The sequence below is a fragment of the Lonchura striata genome, chromosome 6, assembly GCF_050655825.1.
Source record: "Lonchura striata isolate lonStrDom1 chromosome 6, ASM5065582v1, whole genome shotgun sequence".
NCBI lineage: Eukaryota > Metazoa > Chordata > Aves > Passeriformes > Estrildidae > Lonchura > Lonchura striata.
In genome coordinates, this window is record NC_140708.1 from 27,177,421 (window position 1) to 27,192,474 (window position 15,054).

Sequence of the window (15,054 nt, forward strand, 5' to 3'; positions counted from 1 at the left end):
CGTGGCTTACCATGGCAAATGCAGAGAGCAGGTGTGGTTCCTGCCCCATGGCAGTGCCCTAGAGCAGGTTCCCTGTGTCTGGATACCAACATTCTGGCTGTGAGGATCCTGCAGCAGGCAGCCACGCAGCAAGCCTGGTGCTCAGCCAGGCGCCCTGCAAGAGGGAGTCATCAGAAATGAAATAAAGGGGTATTTGATGGCTGTATGGAAGCACCTTTGTGGGAAACAATCACTGTGACTGGAGGGCTCTCGAATCTAGCAGGGAGAGAAGAACCAGGAGCAACAGGCAGAAGCTGTAGCCAGACATGTTCAATGAGAAATAAGGGCTTTATCAGAGGAGGTGATTAGCCACTTGAAGCAGCCCAAGTGGCATGAGTTCCTGCTGGCTTCCAGCATGTCTCCCTGCTGTCTCTCACAGTGGCTGCAGCCCCAGACTCTGTGCTGGGGCACCTGTGAACATGCTACACTGGGGTGACCTGGTAGCCTTGTGCCCTGTTTGTGCTGTCCCAGTCCCTGCCACAGCCACTGCGTGCTTCCAGAGACACAAAGAGAGCTCTGTGCCCAGCCCCTCAGGAAAAGAGCTTGGGAAAGGCAAGCTTTTGTAGATGCCATCCTGCCTTAGGCATCCACTGGCTACAAGATTTTGGGCAAGTCGGTGCCTTGCATGACCTAAGATGGGGCCTTTCTTGGAGTTCAGACTGGCTGCCATGGCACAGCCACTCCTGGGGCCCCTGCAGAGAGAGATGGTGACATACAGGGTGATGACACAGGCAGGTGCTGACCCCTTGGTGTGTGGCTGAGTGTTGGATTCATAGAACAACAGAATGGTTTGGGATGGAAGGGACCTTAAAGACCATCTAGTTCCAACCCCCCTGCCATGGACAGGGATGCTGCCTACTAGATCAGGTCACCCAGGGCTCTATCCAGCCCGGCCTAGAACACTTCGAGGGATGGGGCACCTACAACTTCTCTGGGCAACCCGTTCCCGTGTCTTACTGTTGTCACTGTGAATAATTTCCTTCTAACATCGAATCTAGATCTCCCCTCTTTTAGCTTAAAACTGTTCTTCCTTGCCCTTCCAAGAAAACAGTCTTGCGCCAGGGAGGTGCCCAGCTCCGCTCTCTTTCCTCCTCCTGTGCCCGACCTCCGCCGGCCCCAGGCCGGGTCAGGCCCCGGCTCTGCTCGGTTCATCACGCCAGCTGCCCTTGCAGGAGCTGGGGAGCCGTGTCCAGGCACGGCCCGGCTGCTCGCCATCCAGCACCCCTGGAGCGGCCGCAGCGAGCCGGGACGCACTGCCCGCCGTGGCCACGCAGCTCCCTCGGCCGTGGCTCCGGCATCCCGGGACGCCCTCCCCTCCTCCCGTAGCCGGTGCCCGGGGCGATGCTCGCCGGTGCCCCCCCGCAGCACGGCGGGGCCGGACCTGGCGGCGGGCGGCCCCACCCCGCGCTCCCCATTGGCAGCGGCGCCCCCGCCCCGCTCGCCGCCGCCGCCGCCGCCCGTTCTTAAGGCGCCGGCGGGCGGAGCGGGCCCGGCGGGAGCCGGCGGCGGAGCGGCCGGAGGCGGGCGGCGCGGCGGGCGGCGAGGCGGCGGTGCGGGATGCGCTCCCGCCGCCGTGGGGGCGCCGGGCGGCCCCCCTGGCCCGTGAGTAGCGGTGTGGTTTTGCTGCTCCGCGAAGTTTCCCGGGGACTCCGGGGCGGGGAGGGGCGTCTCTCAACTCCGGCACGGTCACCGGCCCGGGGAGAAGTTGGTGGAGGGCGGAGCGGGACCGCGGGCACGTAGCCTGTCCCCGTGGCGTGGAGGGGATGCGGGGTAGTGAGCCGGGAGGGAGCGGGAAGAAGGATGGGATGGGGATGGAAGGATGCTGGGCTGGCGAGGACCGTGCTCAGGAGGCTGTCCGGTGGTGGGGGGTTTGTGCTGGGACTGGGAAGCGCTGGCAGGGGCAGCAGGACTGTGAGCAGCGAGGGACAGCCCCTCTTTATAGCGGCACTCGTGCTTGGTCGTGGCTGAGCCCGTGGAGGAGCGGGGGGCAGTGGACGGAGAGGTCCGGCCATGTGCCTGCCTGCGTGGGAAGGGGCTGGCTGTGTGCTGGTGGGCCTGAGCCCTCCACGGACCTGGTGTCCCTCTGGGGTGAGCTCGGAGGCTAAGGTGACTGCTCATCTCCACACTGCATTGGCTGCTGCTGGCTGAGCCCCAGCCTGCCAGGTCCAGCACTGAGGAGTCCTGCATAGGAGGGACAGGCTCGCAGCAGCGAGCAGACGTCGCAGCAGGACCCAGGCTCGTGGGCTTTGGCTGGAGCAGAGGCACTGCAGGGTCTGGGCTGCTTGGGATTGAGGAGCTGTGGAGGGGCACTGCTGGTACTCTGGATAGCCCAGCTGCTGTGGAAGAGGGGTCTGCTGGGTCTGTGGGACGTCTCCTGCTTGTCCTCTGCCCTGGCAGAGGGCTGTGGCAGTCTGGGAATGCTAGGAATAAGAATATGATGTTACTGGGGCGCGTGCAGCAGGGTGACATGAGGTACTGTGTTGTCACTGCTTTGGGGTGCATATGGGGTGCAGTGATGCCCTTGCTGCATGATGTCAAGAAATGTCATAGAGGTGCTGGAGGTGACTGCGGCCCAAAACGGGATGTTGCTGCAGTGGTGGAGCATGACATCACTGGGGTGCGTGGTGTGGCGGGCAGCAATGTCACGGTGACATGTGGGGTGGGGTGGCCGCACAGGGACCTCACACCCACCTTTCCCCATGATGTAGACCAGGGCTTGTCCATGTGTGTACAATGAGGAGATCTGGGGACAGCATCTCCCCGCTTGTGGTGAGAGGTCTGGGGCCCAATCGCCTGCCTGTCCCATGGTCCCTTTCCAGTCCCATCCCACCCTCCCCACTGGGCACTTTGAGTCACAGCAATGCATGGGCTCAGATGAATCCTGCGTGCTGCATCTCTGCCATGGGGCCAGCACGCTCCTCCTGAGCTGCCTGGCTGCACCCTGCGTGGGTGCCTGTGGCATCCTCCCAGTGGCTCTGCTCCTGCTTGGCACCCTGGCTTTGTGTCACTAAGCACCTGTGTCAGAAGCACCCTGGGGTGACCTTGCCACCAGATGCCTCAACAGAAGCCAGGACGTGACTCTGCTGGAACAAAATAGACTGAGGTCTGCCCTGCATACAGGCAGGACCCCATAGCCTCAAACCACAGGTGAAGCTTCATGCTGGGACTGTGGTTCTATCAAAAGCATGCTGGGAATGATGAGGCCCTTCTGCATCTGACATGCAGAGCCTGAGTCTCCCTCCCTTCCCCTTCCCAAAGTGGCCTGGCTCTGGGCTGGACATCCCTTCCCCATGGCATAAAGCACCGGATCCACTGGGAAAAGCCTTTTGTCTCCAATCAGGAGCATTGTTTCCTACTGGAAAAGCTCCATCCAGCTTGGAGGGATTTCAGCTGCAGCTGGATGAGCTGGGGGGGGCACCTGGGTAACAGTCCAGGCTCTGGGGAGAGGGAGCTGGAGTGGGTAAAGACAGGGAGCCCTGCCAATGGCCTGGGGACAGCCACCCATCATTTGTCTGTGGCTGGGAATGAGGCAGCACTGCTCTGCAGGGCCAAGGGCTTATGTGGCAGCCCTGCACCCATATGACCACGATGTCAGTGGCTCTCCCCTTTGCTCGTTTTGCTAAGCCTGGAGTGGGGCTGTGGCAAAGGCTCCCCCTCCTTCACTGTTTGGCACTGCAGAGTGACACCCAGGAACTTTCCCATCCCTGAACAACCCAATGAACCCTGTCCCCATCACATGTGTCTTGAATGGGACCCCTGCACTAGGGAAGGATCCAGGCTCCTGCCCCTCAAGAACTGCTCTAGACAGTATGGCAGGGTAATGGGCCATTCCAGGAGGAGAATCAGAGCAGCACACACACATCAACCCTGGAAGCTGTGCCAGGCTGCAAATGGGGTTGGAAAGGAAAGGGGAGCAGGCTGGTGCAATAGAATACAGGACTCTGGATGTTGTGGGCAGTAGGGCTAAGGTTTCTTCTGCAGCTGGAGAACAGCCCCTTCCTGTGGGTCTGGAAGCTAGTTATGGCCCAGGAACCTAGTTAGGGCATGAGAATCCTGGACCCCAAGAGAGCCTTGAGACCATTCCCATCCCCATAGGAGGCAGCAGCAGGCTGCTCTCCACAACCCACTGGGTCTGCTGGGGTCTAAATCTTGGGCACCTTCTCCTCTCCAAGCTGGGCATGGGTGGTACCACACAGCTGCCACAGCTTCCTTGGCTTGGTGTCTGAGTCCAGCAGCATGGGGACCAGCAGGCAGGGAGATCATTCACTCCTGTACAGGGGGACTATTCCTGGCTGGAAAGGGCAGTTCTGACCAGGGAGGTCCTGCCCAGGCACAGTCACATGAAGCATTGTCCCCTTGCAGGCCATGTGCCCCAACCACCCCTCCAGTTTGCAAGAGCATACCAGGCTGCTTTTTCTCCCAACTGGAGTACAGGCATGTGGGATCATGCCCATAGCCTGGGGACACACCACTCATTTCTGGGCTCTTCCCCTCTGGAGATGACTGCCAGGCCTGGGATGAGGGGTTGCCCTCCTAAGCGCCACCCTGCTCATCACCTGTGCTACAGCCAGGTCAGAGCCAGCTCCAAAGTCTCTGAAGCCTTGCCAGCAGTGCTGGCAGAAGCTGTCCTCCGCAGTCCAGGTTAAATAAGCCTCTCCTCCCAGTGCCCTGTTCCTCCTAGCATTTTCTCATGGCTGCATCCCTGTGCAGAAGGCTCCCCTGGCCAGGCTGGACGGAGCTCATCCTGCAGAGACCCTGGGAGGAACATTTCCAGCAGGATGGGGAAACTGAGGCACATGGGAGTAACCTGATAAAGTATCCCTGTGTTCTCCCTGTGAACTTCCCCAGCTTTGGAAGACCAATGGGACAGAAGACAAACTCCTCAGGCCAGCGAATGTCTTCTTCCTCTGATCCTGCCAAGGGAGCAGTGATTGACATTTTGACTTACCAGGACCTTGGAAGCCAGTGGCACCTTAGGGCAGAGTGAACTGGGCTTGAGCTCAACTTTGTCAGCACCCCACAGCCCTCCTGCTGCCTCTCCAGTCCCTCTAATAGGATGGGCTGCCAAGGCTGGGCTGCTGCTCAGCCCCAGCTCACTGGAGTATGATCTCGTCCCAAGGGTGAACAGTGCCAGGGCAGTCCATGCATGGGGATGCTGGAGTGACAGTGCCCAAGGGTCAAGGGACAGGTGGCGTGGTGCACCTGGGGTGGGGTGCTGTGGCAAGGGGTGAAAAGAGAACGTCTCCCATGCAAGGACAGTGGGGCTGCTTGGGCATCGTGGAGCAGAGTCTCCTCCCGAGCTGATGGGCTGCAGGTCTCTCCCAGGTGTCCAGGATGCTGGCGTTGGGCCTGCTGTCCCTGGCCTGGCTCAGCGAGGGCTCCCAGCGCAGCGAGCCCATGTTTGCAGCCGTCACCCAGCGCCTTCTCCCACCTGACTACGACAGCAATCCCACACAGCTCAACTACGGCGTGGCTGTCACCGACCTGGATGCCGATGGTGACTTCGAGATTGTGGTGGCAGGGTAAGTGGTGCACCTAATGCCTCAGTGGCAGCAGGACTCGTGGTGCTGCAGGGACAGGAATTCCTCCCTCCTCCGTGGTCTTGTGGCTGGCTGGGGGGTGTGCACAAAGGTGGGGGGTTGAGGTCTGTATGCACCCCCAGTGCATGTGTGCACCCACACAGGGTGTTGATACCAGCTGAGTGCCTGTGTAGGGCCACGTGAGTGCCCCCATTGGTCCCTTCTCTGTGGGGCAGTGGCAGCTGCCCAGCAGCCAGGGTCCACCCTGCAGTGCACAGCCAGTGTGTCCCCAGGCTGTCTCAGCTCCGCTGACAGGACTCGGCTCTCTCCAGAGATTCAGCTAATTGGCTGGAGGTTTTTTATTGTCCTTTATTGGAGTGATGGCTGGGAAGGTCTGGCAGGAGCTGGGGAAGCAGGGAGCCATGTGCTGTGCTGCCAGTGCCCAGGCGGGGCTGGACACAGAGCAGCTGCTGCCAGCAAGTCCAACCCTGGTCAGGAAGAGCAGGGACCGTGGTGTAGGCTCTGTGCGTGTGCTGGCACTGCTGCGAGCTGCACACCACCATCCTCACTCCCTAAACAGGCTTGCACACACAGGTGTACCCACCTGGGGAGTGTGCCCACCTTTAACCTCACAGATCCCATCCAGCTGGATGGAGGCATTATGGTGGCAGGCTGCCTGTCTGGCCCTGCTGCTGCTCTGAACATCAGGAGAGGCAGGAGAACATGGACAGCACTGGGAACCCTGGAGGGGTCTGGGCCACCACTCCCAGCTGTGCTGAGTCAAGAAGGCAGCTGGAGTTTTGTAAGCAGTTGTGGTGCTCGTTGTATAACTTGTTTACTGGTGCGTTGGGCAGGAGCAGGCGAGGAGCCAGTGGGATGCACCGTGCTGAGAGGATTTGCCTTGAGTGCCGGTTTCCTTGCCCTGGGAAAGCTCTGCAAGCAGGGACCTGCACCCCACCCTGTACTGCTATGACCCCCACTGCTTCCCTGGTGTTGCCAGGCATGGAATGCCTGAGGTCCTTGGCCTCCATGGACCATGCAGGTCTCTGCACTGCCCATCATCGGGAAAATCCCATCACACCCAGTGTCCCCCAGGGGTGAGACAGGGGCTTTTATTCTGTCCCCAATCCTCGGGAAGCCAATGCCCCTGCTTACACTCACAGGTACAATGGCCCCAACCTGGTGCTCAAGTATGACAAGGCACAGGGGCGGCTGGTGAACATGGCAGAGGATGAGCGGGGCTCCCCGTACTACGCCCTGCGGGACCGGCAGGGCAACGCCATCGGTGTGACAGCCTGTGACATTGACGGCGATGGCCGTGAGGAGATCTACTTCCTCAACACCAACAATGCCTTTTCTGGTGAGCCTTGCCAGCAGCCGGGCCCCAGCACGGGGGGAGCCCCCGGCATGGCTGCCCGCGACCTTCGGCATGTGAGGGATGTGTGCGGGCTGGAGTTAATTTCTCAGCTGAGTGGCTCCACTGATTGATGGCAGCATGGGTGGGACACTGAGCCCAGCCAGCCACCGAGTCAGCACTTCCAGCTGCCCATCGCCCTTTTTGTGGCACCCCAAGTGAGACAGAAGAGTCCCTTCTGCCCCCTTGACTGTCCCACCACAGGGACCCTGCGCTGTAAATCCCAGCTGTGCCCTGCAGCAGTTGTGCCCCTTGGTCTCATGGCTCTCCTGTGCCTGCTGCATCAGGTTAAGTCTAGTGCTGTCCTGCTCCTGGCATGCCTGTCATGGGAACAGGACTAATGTGCTCCAAGGTGGCACAGGGAATCCCCAGGGCTCCCTGGTTTGGTGCTCCAGCCCACCTCTGCCCTGTGTCCCTGACCTCCAGGCAGCACATCTGTCTTCCCAGTGCTCCTAATTACCCGGGCTGGCAGTGGCTGCTGGCACACCTGTCCCTAAATCAGGATCTGCCATTGGCGCTGTCACAAGCAGTGTAGCTCGCTGACTGTGCCTGCTACTGAATCGATTTCTTTTTTATTTTTTTTTTTTTTTTACCTTCCTGGGGCTGATCTACAGGGCTGTGCCTCATTGGGACATATTTTAGCTTAATGAGTTGATTCTTCTGTGTGTCTGCCCGTGGCCCTTAAGGGTCATGGGGCTCTTGCAGCAGCAGCCCAGCCCTATGGCACTGTAGGGGGCTGCGGGGACAGCAGATATTTGGGGTGCTCTGGAAAAATGGTACCTTATCCAAAACCTCCCTTGCTACAAAGCACCCTCCTCAGGAGGAGGAGGTGTTCTGGAGCCCACTGACCTGTGCCCCCTTCCCCAGGCATGGCCACCTATACAGACAAGCTCTTCAAGCTCCGCAATGGGCGCTGGGAGGACATCCTGAGTGACGAGGTGAACCGGGACGTGGCCAGCCGCTTTGCCGGCCGCTCTGTTGCCTGTGTGGACCGGACGGTGAGCAAGCAGGGTTCTGTGGGGCATCTCTGCCCCCTTCCCACTCCCAGAGCCCTTCAGTGGAGTCCTGGGGGCCTGCTCCCCTTGCCCATGCCACCTCGAGCTTGGCCCCAGCTGCCCCTTGACTGTCAGGACTAGCAGTGGCCCCAGCTGTAGAGACTGTGGATGCCTGTCCACATGGTTGCCACCAGCTGATAAACGTGCCTGTCGAGGTGATTTATGTTCCTGTCACCTGCTCTTTCTTTGTCCTCCTCCTCCAGCGGTTTGTTTCCAAATGATTATCGCTAAATCAGGGTGCAGCTACTGCACGGGACAAAGGGGGTGGTGGAAACTGGGAGGACCTGGCACACCGGGGATGCTGGGAGGGGGATAATGTGCCCCATGCCAGCACTGTGACCAGAGAGTTCCTAGAGGCAATGGGGCACATCCTTACTCCTGGGATGCTTTTTGCTGTGGGTTTTACAGAGCTCTTGCTCAGCACACAGTAGCAGTGCCTGCTCCCACGGAGCAAGAAGAGCATTCGCAGCAGGCATCCTGGGGTCCCCGTGGAGATGAGCGGTGGGTGGGTGGGTGCTGAGGCGGTGCTGCCGGCTGCAGGGCTCCGGCAGGTACTCCATCTACATCGCCAACTATGCCAGCGGCAACGTGGGCCCCCATGCCCTGATTGAGATGGATGTGGCTGCCAGTGACCCTGCCCGTGGTGTCGTGGTGCTGGTGGATGTGGCCGCTCAGGCTGGCGTCAGCAAGTACACAGGTACCCCGGGCTGCCGCGGCCCTGCGGGGGGACGGGGCGCTGCAGGGCACGGCGAACGCGGGACCTCGCCGTGGCAGGGCAGCGCAGCCCGAGGTCCGTGCCACGCGTTGGGCTGCCTGATTGCCCCATCTAGTGGCAGCCCCACGGCCCGTGGATGCGCGCCTGGCAAGACCCCTGTGCCCACCGTCACCGGGGCTAGTCCCTCCCGAGGTCACAGCATCCATAGGGCGGGCAGCGAGGTTTGGGAATGTAGGCGTCGGGAGGAGCAAGCCCGCCTGCGCCCCGTGCTGCCCCACCACCGTGGGGACTGCTGCGGCCAGCGGTAATTTACCCCAGCGGTAAATTGTCACTAATTAGGAGTGTTGTCACCATGGCGATGGCAGTGATTAGGGTTGGGAGTGACACAAGCGGCTGCCAGGCCCAATTAGCTCTTAATGAAAGGGATTGAAGGTGGGCAACAATGGGACACAGGCGAGAGGGTGCTCGGGTCCAGCGCGTGGGCAACACATGAGGGAACATGAGAAACACAAACTCCCGTGTGGGCTGTCCCCTCATCCCGGGCTACTGTCCCCAGGTGGCCGTGGGGTGGCCGTGGGCCCCATCCTGAGTGACAGTGCCTCTGACATATTCTGCGGTAATGAGAACAGCCCAAATTTCCTCTTCCACAACCGGGGGGACGGGACGTACAGGGACGTGGCAGCTGCTGTGGGTGAGTAGGGGAAGCTGGGGGGAATATACAGACGCTGGGGAATTCAGGGCAGGGGTGGCTCTGCCTGTCCCTGCCTGCACTGGATGGATGAGTGCAGGAGGGAACAGCCCTAGCGAGCCAGAGCCCCACTGACCGCCGTGCAGTGGCTGAGATGCGCACAGCAGGGATGTAACTCTGCCATGAAGGACCTGTCTGGGCATGATGCAGCACATCCCAGGAGGTGTGCTGGGGACAAGGGGGCAGGGAGGGGTTCCCGTCTCCCCCTGTCCCCTTGGGGTTCCCCAGGGCTGGATGACCCCTACCAGCACGGACGCGGTGTGGCGCTGGCTGACTTCAACCGCGACGGCCGAGTGGACATCGTCTATGGCAACTGGAACGGGCCGCACCGCCTCTACCTGCAGAGCGGAGCTCCCGGGCGCGTCCGATTCCGGGTGAGCGCCGGGAGCCCCGGCACTGATGGCTCTGCCGCTGAGCCACCTCGGCCAGGGGGGCTGGCTTCACTCTGAATTGTCTTTGAGCCCCACTTGCCAGCGAGGAGAGGAGCTGAGGCATCAAGGCAGGACCCAGGTGTCCCGCTTCCTGTGCCTATTGTCAGGCTGTGTCCATGCAGGACATCGCCACCCCCAAGTTCTCCATGCCGTCCCCCGTCCGCACCGTCATCGCAGCCGACTTCGACAATGACCAGGAGCTGGAGGTTTTCTTCAACAACATCGCTTACCGCGGCTCCTCCGCCAACCGCCTCTTCAGGTTAGGAGCCGGGAGCCGGGAGCCTGCACCCTGCTCTGGGGGTCGAGCAGCCCTCGCAGCACAGCCAGGCTCACAGGGCTCCTCCCCAGCAGTGCCACGGCTCGGGCTCAGCTCATAGAAGGCGTCGTGACTGAGCCCTTCCTGGCATCATTACCAGTCACTGTGATCGTGCCTGCAGCAGCCCCTGGGGTCCCCAGCACCGCTGATTAGCAGCAGTGTGGAAGCTTGTTCATGGCTCCTGTTAATTGTGGGGGTCAATTCTTATTACTTCTGTGTAGCACCTTCTTGTCTGGTGTGTAGGGCGGTGGGAACTAGTTGTCTACCCAATGCTTGCACCCATGGGTGGGTAGAGGGCAAGGGTTTTGCAAGCAGCCCTTTGGGGACATCTCCAGGTTCCAGGGGGATGCAAGAGATGGTGTTGCTACTCTGCAGTTCAGACCCAGAAGTTATCATGAAATTCCTGTTCCCCTGCATGGAATGGGGTTGTGCCAACAGGAAGGAGACAGTCACATCCTCCATCCACACCCTATAGCCACCAAGGCTGTCACTCCTACCATGATTCTTCAGAAAGGAACAGACATGCCCTGGAAGATTCTGAGGACTGCAGGAGCTGGCATTAATACCCTGTGTGTGTCCTTGGCAGGCTCATCCGCAGAGAACACTCAGACCCCATCGTGGAAGAGCTGAATCCAGGGGATGCACTGGAGCCGGATGGACGGGGCACGGGTGGGTCCACCCTGCTCTGGCACAGCACTGCCTGGCACTTGCTTTGCCTGAGAATGCCACACTGAGTTATCTACCTGCTCCCCACCAGCAGGCTGGAGCTCCCATCACCCAGGAATGACCCCATGCTTTTTCCCTCCACCCATACCCAGCCAACAGTGCCATCTCCAGTACCCCAGAGCCACTCTTGAAGGGCCCCCTTTTGGGTGTCCACTGCTCAAAGCCAACCTCTGCATTTGGGAAGAGGTCAGGCAGCTCCCTGTGACCCACAGCCCTCCAGGCACTGCCTGTTCCCTCCACTGCCCAGGGTGCCAGTGCACCTGATTACCGGATGGCAACCACACTCCTGCACTGAAATCACCCCATCTTCCCTTTTGTGCCTGCACGGCCAGGAGTACTGCCATTTCCAGTGAAAGGCCACAGCAGCAGCAAGGTCTTGTGCTAGGGAACATGGGGCCAGGCCTCAGGCACAACATGATTCTGTTCTTGCAGGAGGTGCAGTGACAGATTTTGATGGCGATGGGATGCTGGACCTCATCCTATCCCATGGCGAGTCCATGGCACAGCCAATCTCCATCTTCAAGGGCACCCAGGCGAGTCAAGCAGGGACTCCTCGTGTTGTACCCATCCCTTTGGTCCCTCCCAGCTCAATCTCTCTGCTCCCTCCTCCCTTGCAGGGCACCAGCAACAACTGGCTGCGTGTCATCCCCCGTACCCGCTTCGGGGCCTTTGCACGGGGGGCCAAAGTGGTGCTGTTCACACGGCGCAGCGGGGCCCACCTGCGCATCATCGACGGTGGCTCCGGCTACCTCTGCGAGATGGAGCCTGTGGCACACTTCGGACTGGGTGAGCTAGGGGGCCAGGGGGCTGCCTCCACCCCCAGCCTTCCCTGGCACGCCCCAAGGCAGGGCCAAGTCTGTGCCCCGGTGTCCTGCTGCACAGTGATCATCCATGCCCGTCACCCTAGGTGTGCTGGGCCCCGTGCAAGGCTGGGGGCAGGTTGTCCAGGCACTGTGCTGCAAGGGGCAGCTGGCCCCTTCCCCATCCCCTGCCTGCTGCTTTGCCCAGGCAGTAGGGCTTTCCTTTCCCATTAACTCTCCCCTGGTGCAGCATGTCTGGCAGCCGAGCATGCAGGGGTGTCTGTGCCTACTGCAAGGTCATCCCATTGTCCCCATGTACGCCCCTCAGAGTACATCCATGTGCATGGGCTGTCAGCATGAGCACCTGGAGCTGGGCTCAGGGAGCAAGGGAAGACTTTGCCCCTCCCATCCCTACCACCCCGCTGGCCTCCTTTCAGCCCCCGCCCACCCTGGAGACCCTCCCTTTGATGGGCTGCCCGCCTGCAGGGCATGACGAAGCCAGCAGCCTGGAGGTGACTTGGCCAGATGGCCGTGTGGTGTCACGAGCTGTGGCGAGCAGTGAGACCAACTCTGTCCTGGAGATCCCCTACCCTCTGGATGTGGAGGAGCCACTCATGCCTGCCCCACTGGAGGTGAGGGCCAGGTGTGGGTGTAGGGGACAGAAACAAGGGGCTGGGCTCTGCTGGCTCAGTGGCTGCCCAGGGGTGATTCCTCCCCATCCCAGTGGTCTCTGCTTCTTTCCAAATGCAGTGCGGGCAGGGATTCTCCCAGCACGAGAATGGACGTTGTGTAGGTGAGTGGCTGCTGGAAGCAGAGGTGTGCCTGTACCCAGGATGCTGTAGCATAGCCCCATGGGGGATGCTGAGACTGGGAGGTGGCTGCCTGCCACATGGCTCAGGGCCAGGTACAGCTGCCTGCCTGGCACGTGGCCTGGGAATGGGACACCTGTAGAGCTCCAGAGGAGCACCGTGGTGTCACAGGGAACAGCAAGAGCAATGTGCTAGGGCAGGAGGCATGGCTGGCATGTGGCAGGCTGTGTGCTGCAGCCACGAGTGATGGAGGGGCAGCAGAGATGCAGCAGGGTGGCTGTGCTGTGAGCCTCCTGGGCAGAGCTATGGCTTATGCATGGCTACCACTGGGGTGACCATCCAGTGTACTGGGGGAACTGGAGGGGCTGGCAGCCCCAGGCTCTGTGCCCAGACATCTGACGCTGAGGACCCTCTTGCAGACACAAATGAGTGCACTGAGTTCCCCTTCATCTGTCCCCGGGACAAGCCTCTCTGCATCAACACCTACGGCGGGTACCGCTGTCGCAGCAGCAAGCGCTGCAGCCGGGGCTTTGAGCCAAACGAGGATGGCACAGCTTGTGTGGGTGAGTGATAGCTGGGACACCCTGAGCCCGTGCCAGCTGGCATCAGCCCCAAAGCACCACCTTGGGATGCTGTTGCACCCCTGACAAAGGCCAGGCCACAGCCTGCAACCTGTCACATGGCAGCCCAGCCACTTCCACCCTGGTTCTCTGTCTGTTTGTCCATGCATCCCATTGAGCTGCCACTGATTCCCCTTTCTCTTTTTCTCTCTTGTGTTCCTTCTCTGTGCAGCTCAAGTGGCCTTTTTTGGGGGATATCCCTCTGCTGGGAGCTGGCCTGGGCTCCCCCACTGTGCCCTCCTTCTAGTCCTCGGACTCTGCCTTTGTCTCTATGCACTTTAACCCCTGCTCATAAAATGCCAGAGCAGCCTTGGTGGAAGGATGGGCTGGCCTCTGCCTGTCTCTCTTTTTCTGTCCCCATCAAACCACCCTGGAAGTGCCGGCTGGGATGTACTGGGGTGACCTGCAGTGGGACGGGCACAGACCTGGCTGTCCTGTGCTCCATCTCTGGGAAAGCAGCCCTGGGGCAGCCTGGCAGTGCCCCCTTCCCCTCACACCCCACTGCCCCAGTGCTATTCCTGCCATGCTGGTGCCTGCCCGGTGGTCGCTTGCTCCGTCGCCTTGATACCGTACCGTGTGCCTGCTGGTTTGGCCTGAGACGTGTGTGCTTTGCCTGCCCCCTCCTCGGTGATGGGAACCACCTCCCCAGCCCTGCAGGGGCAGGGTTCTCCTGGTCTGTTTTTTAACATATTGACCCTACTGTTAGGAGTTGGACCCTGCTTAGTCCCGACAGTCTTCCAGCCCCTCTCCCAGAGAGTCCCCAATAAACTATATCCCATCTATTAACCTGGTCTGCTGAGCTCTGCAGGGCAGGGCTGTGCTTGTGCTTCTGCTCACCCTGCCCTGGGGCTGCACGGGGAGGGAGCCCAGGAGGGGGAGCACCCCCAGCCTACCCCAGGGCTGGGAGCTGGCTGGAGGGTGATGGTGCTCCTGGCCCAGCTCTGCACTGGGACTACAGCAAAATGTGCAGCTCTGAAGGGCCTGAGGTGCAGCAAACAGCCCTGCCTGCACCTCAACAACAGGGCTGGGTGCTTTTCCCCCCTACATGCTGTAACACCACACTGCTCTCTTTACCTCCACCAGACATCGACGAGTGTGCTCAGGGCTTACACAACTGCAGCCAGCTCTGCATCAACACCCCTGGGGCACACAGCTGCCTCTGCCACTCAGGCTTCCGTCCCCTTGATCCGGCTGCCAGACGGTGCCTGGGTGAGTACCCGCAGTGCCCAGGCTACCCTGGCAGCAGAGATAATCGAGGTGCCCAGCTGTGTGCACAGCCCTAGTGCTGCATGGCAGAATGGACAGACTGTGGCTGTGCAGGAGTTGGTAGAGTAAGGAAATCTGCCACCCAGCAGCCTTGGAACCAAGCAGTGGCAGGATCAACTGCCTTTGTGTCCCAGGTTCACCCAACCCTGGAGCTGCCCCCCTCATGCCCCTTCCATCCCTTGCTCTGCCCATGCCAGACACTCCCTGAACCCTTGGGACAGCTCTAACCTTTTCCCCTTCTTTCCCAGACATAGATGAGTGCCAGGCACAGCCTGGTCCCTGCGAGCATATATGCCACAACAGCTATGGCTCCTTCCACTGCCACTGTCACCACGGCTTCTCCCTGGGTGCTGGTGGACGCTGCCGGCACAATTAGCCTGCTCTGGCACAGCCAGAGCTGCCCCCCAGCTCTGTGCCCTGCTGCCCCCAGCTCTGTGCCCTGCTGCCCCCCAGCACTGTGCTGGTTGCACCTGGTACCGACTGAATAAACCCTTTCCTGCACTGTATTCCTTGTGCGTCCCTGTCCCAGGGGCACACGACTGCTACCTGCCCCCCTCCTCCCCATCCCCTCCCTTCCCCATGCTCACCCTTGTGGG

General features: G+C 60.7%; 1 protein-coding gene across 2 annotated transcripts; it reads left to right on the forward strand.

Moving 5' to 3' along the window:
• The first annotated feature begins 1,536 nt into the window (after positions 1-1,536).
• Positions 1,537-14,964, forward strand: CRTAC1 (cartilage acidic protein 1). 2 transcript variants are annotated; one of them, XM_021536415.3, is made up of 16 exons: positions 1,537-1,641; positions 5,365-5,561; positions 6,722-6,918; positions 7,840-7,970; positions 8,568-8,724; positions 9,299-9,433; positions 9,719-9,864; positions 10,044-10,180; positions 10,824-10,906; positions 11,396-11,496; positions 11,581-11,749; positions 12,250-12,395; positions 12,514-12,556; positions 12,992-13,135; positions 14,276-14,401; positions 14,707-14,964. In XM_021536415.3, the coding sequence occupies exons 1-16, from the start codon at positions 1,597-1,599 to the stop codon at positions 14,832-14,834; spliced, it is 2,085 nt and encodes a 694-aa protein (XP_021392090.3). In that variant the 5' UTR covers positions 1,537-1,596; the 3' UTR covers positions 14,835-14,964. The 2 variants fall into 2 exon arrangements, with proteins under 2 accessions (XP_021392090.3, XP_021392091.3); XM_021536416.4 differs by lacking the exons at positions 14,276-14,401; positions 14,707-14,964 and adding an exon at positions 13,365-13,974.
• Positions 14,965-15,054: the final 90 nt, after the last annotated feature.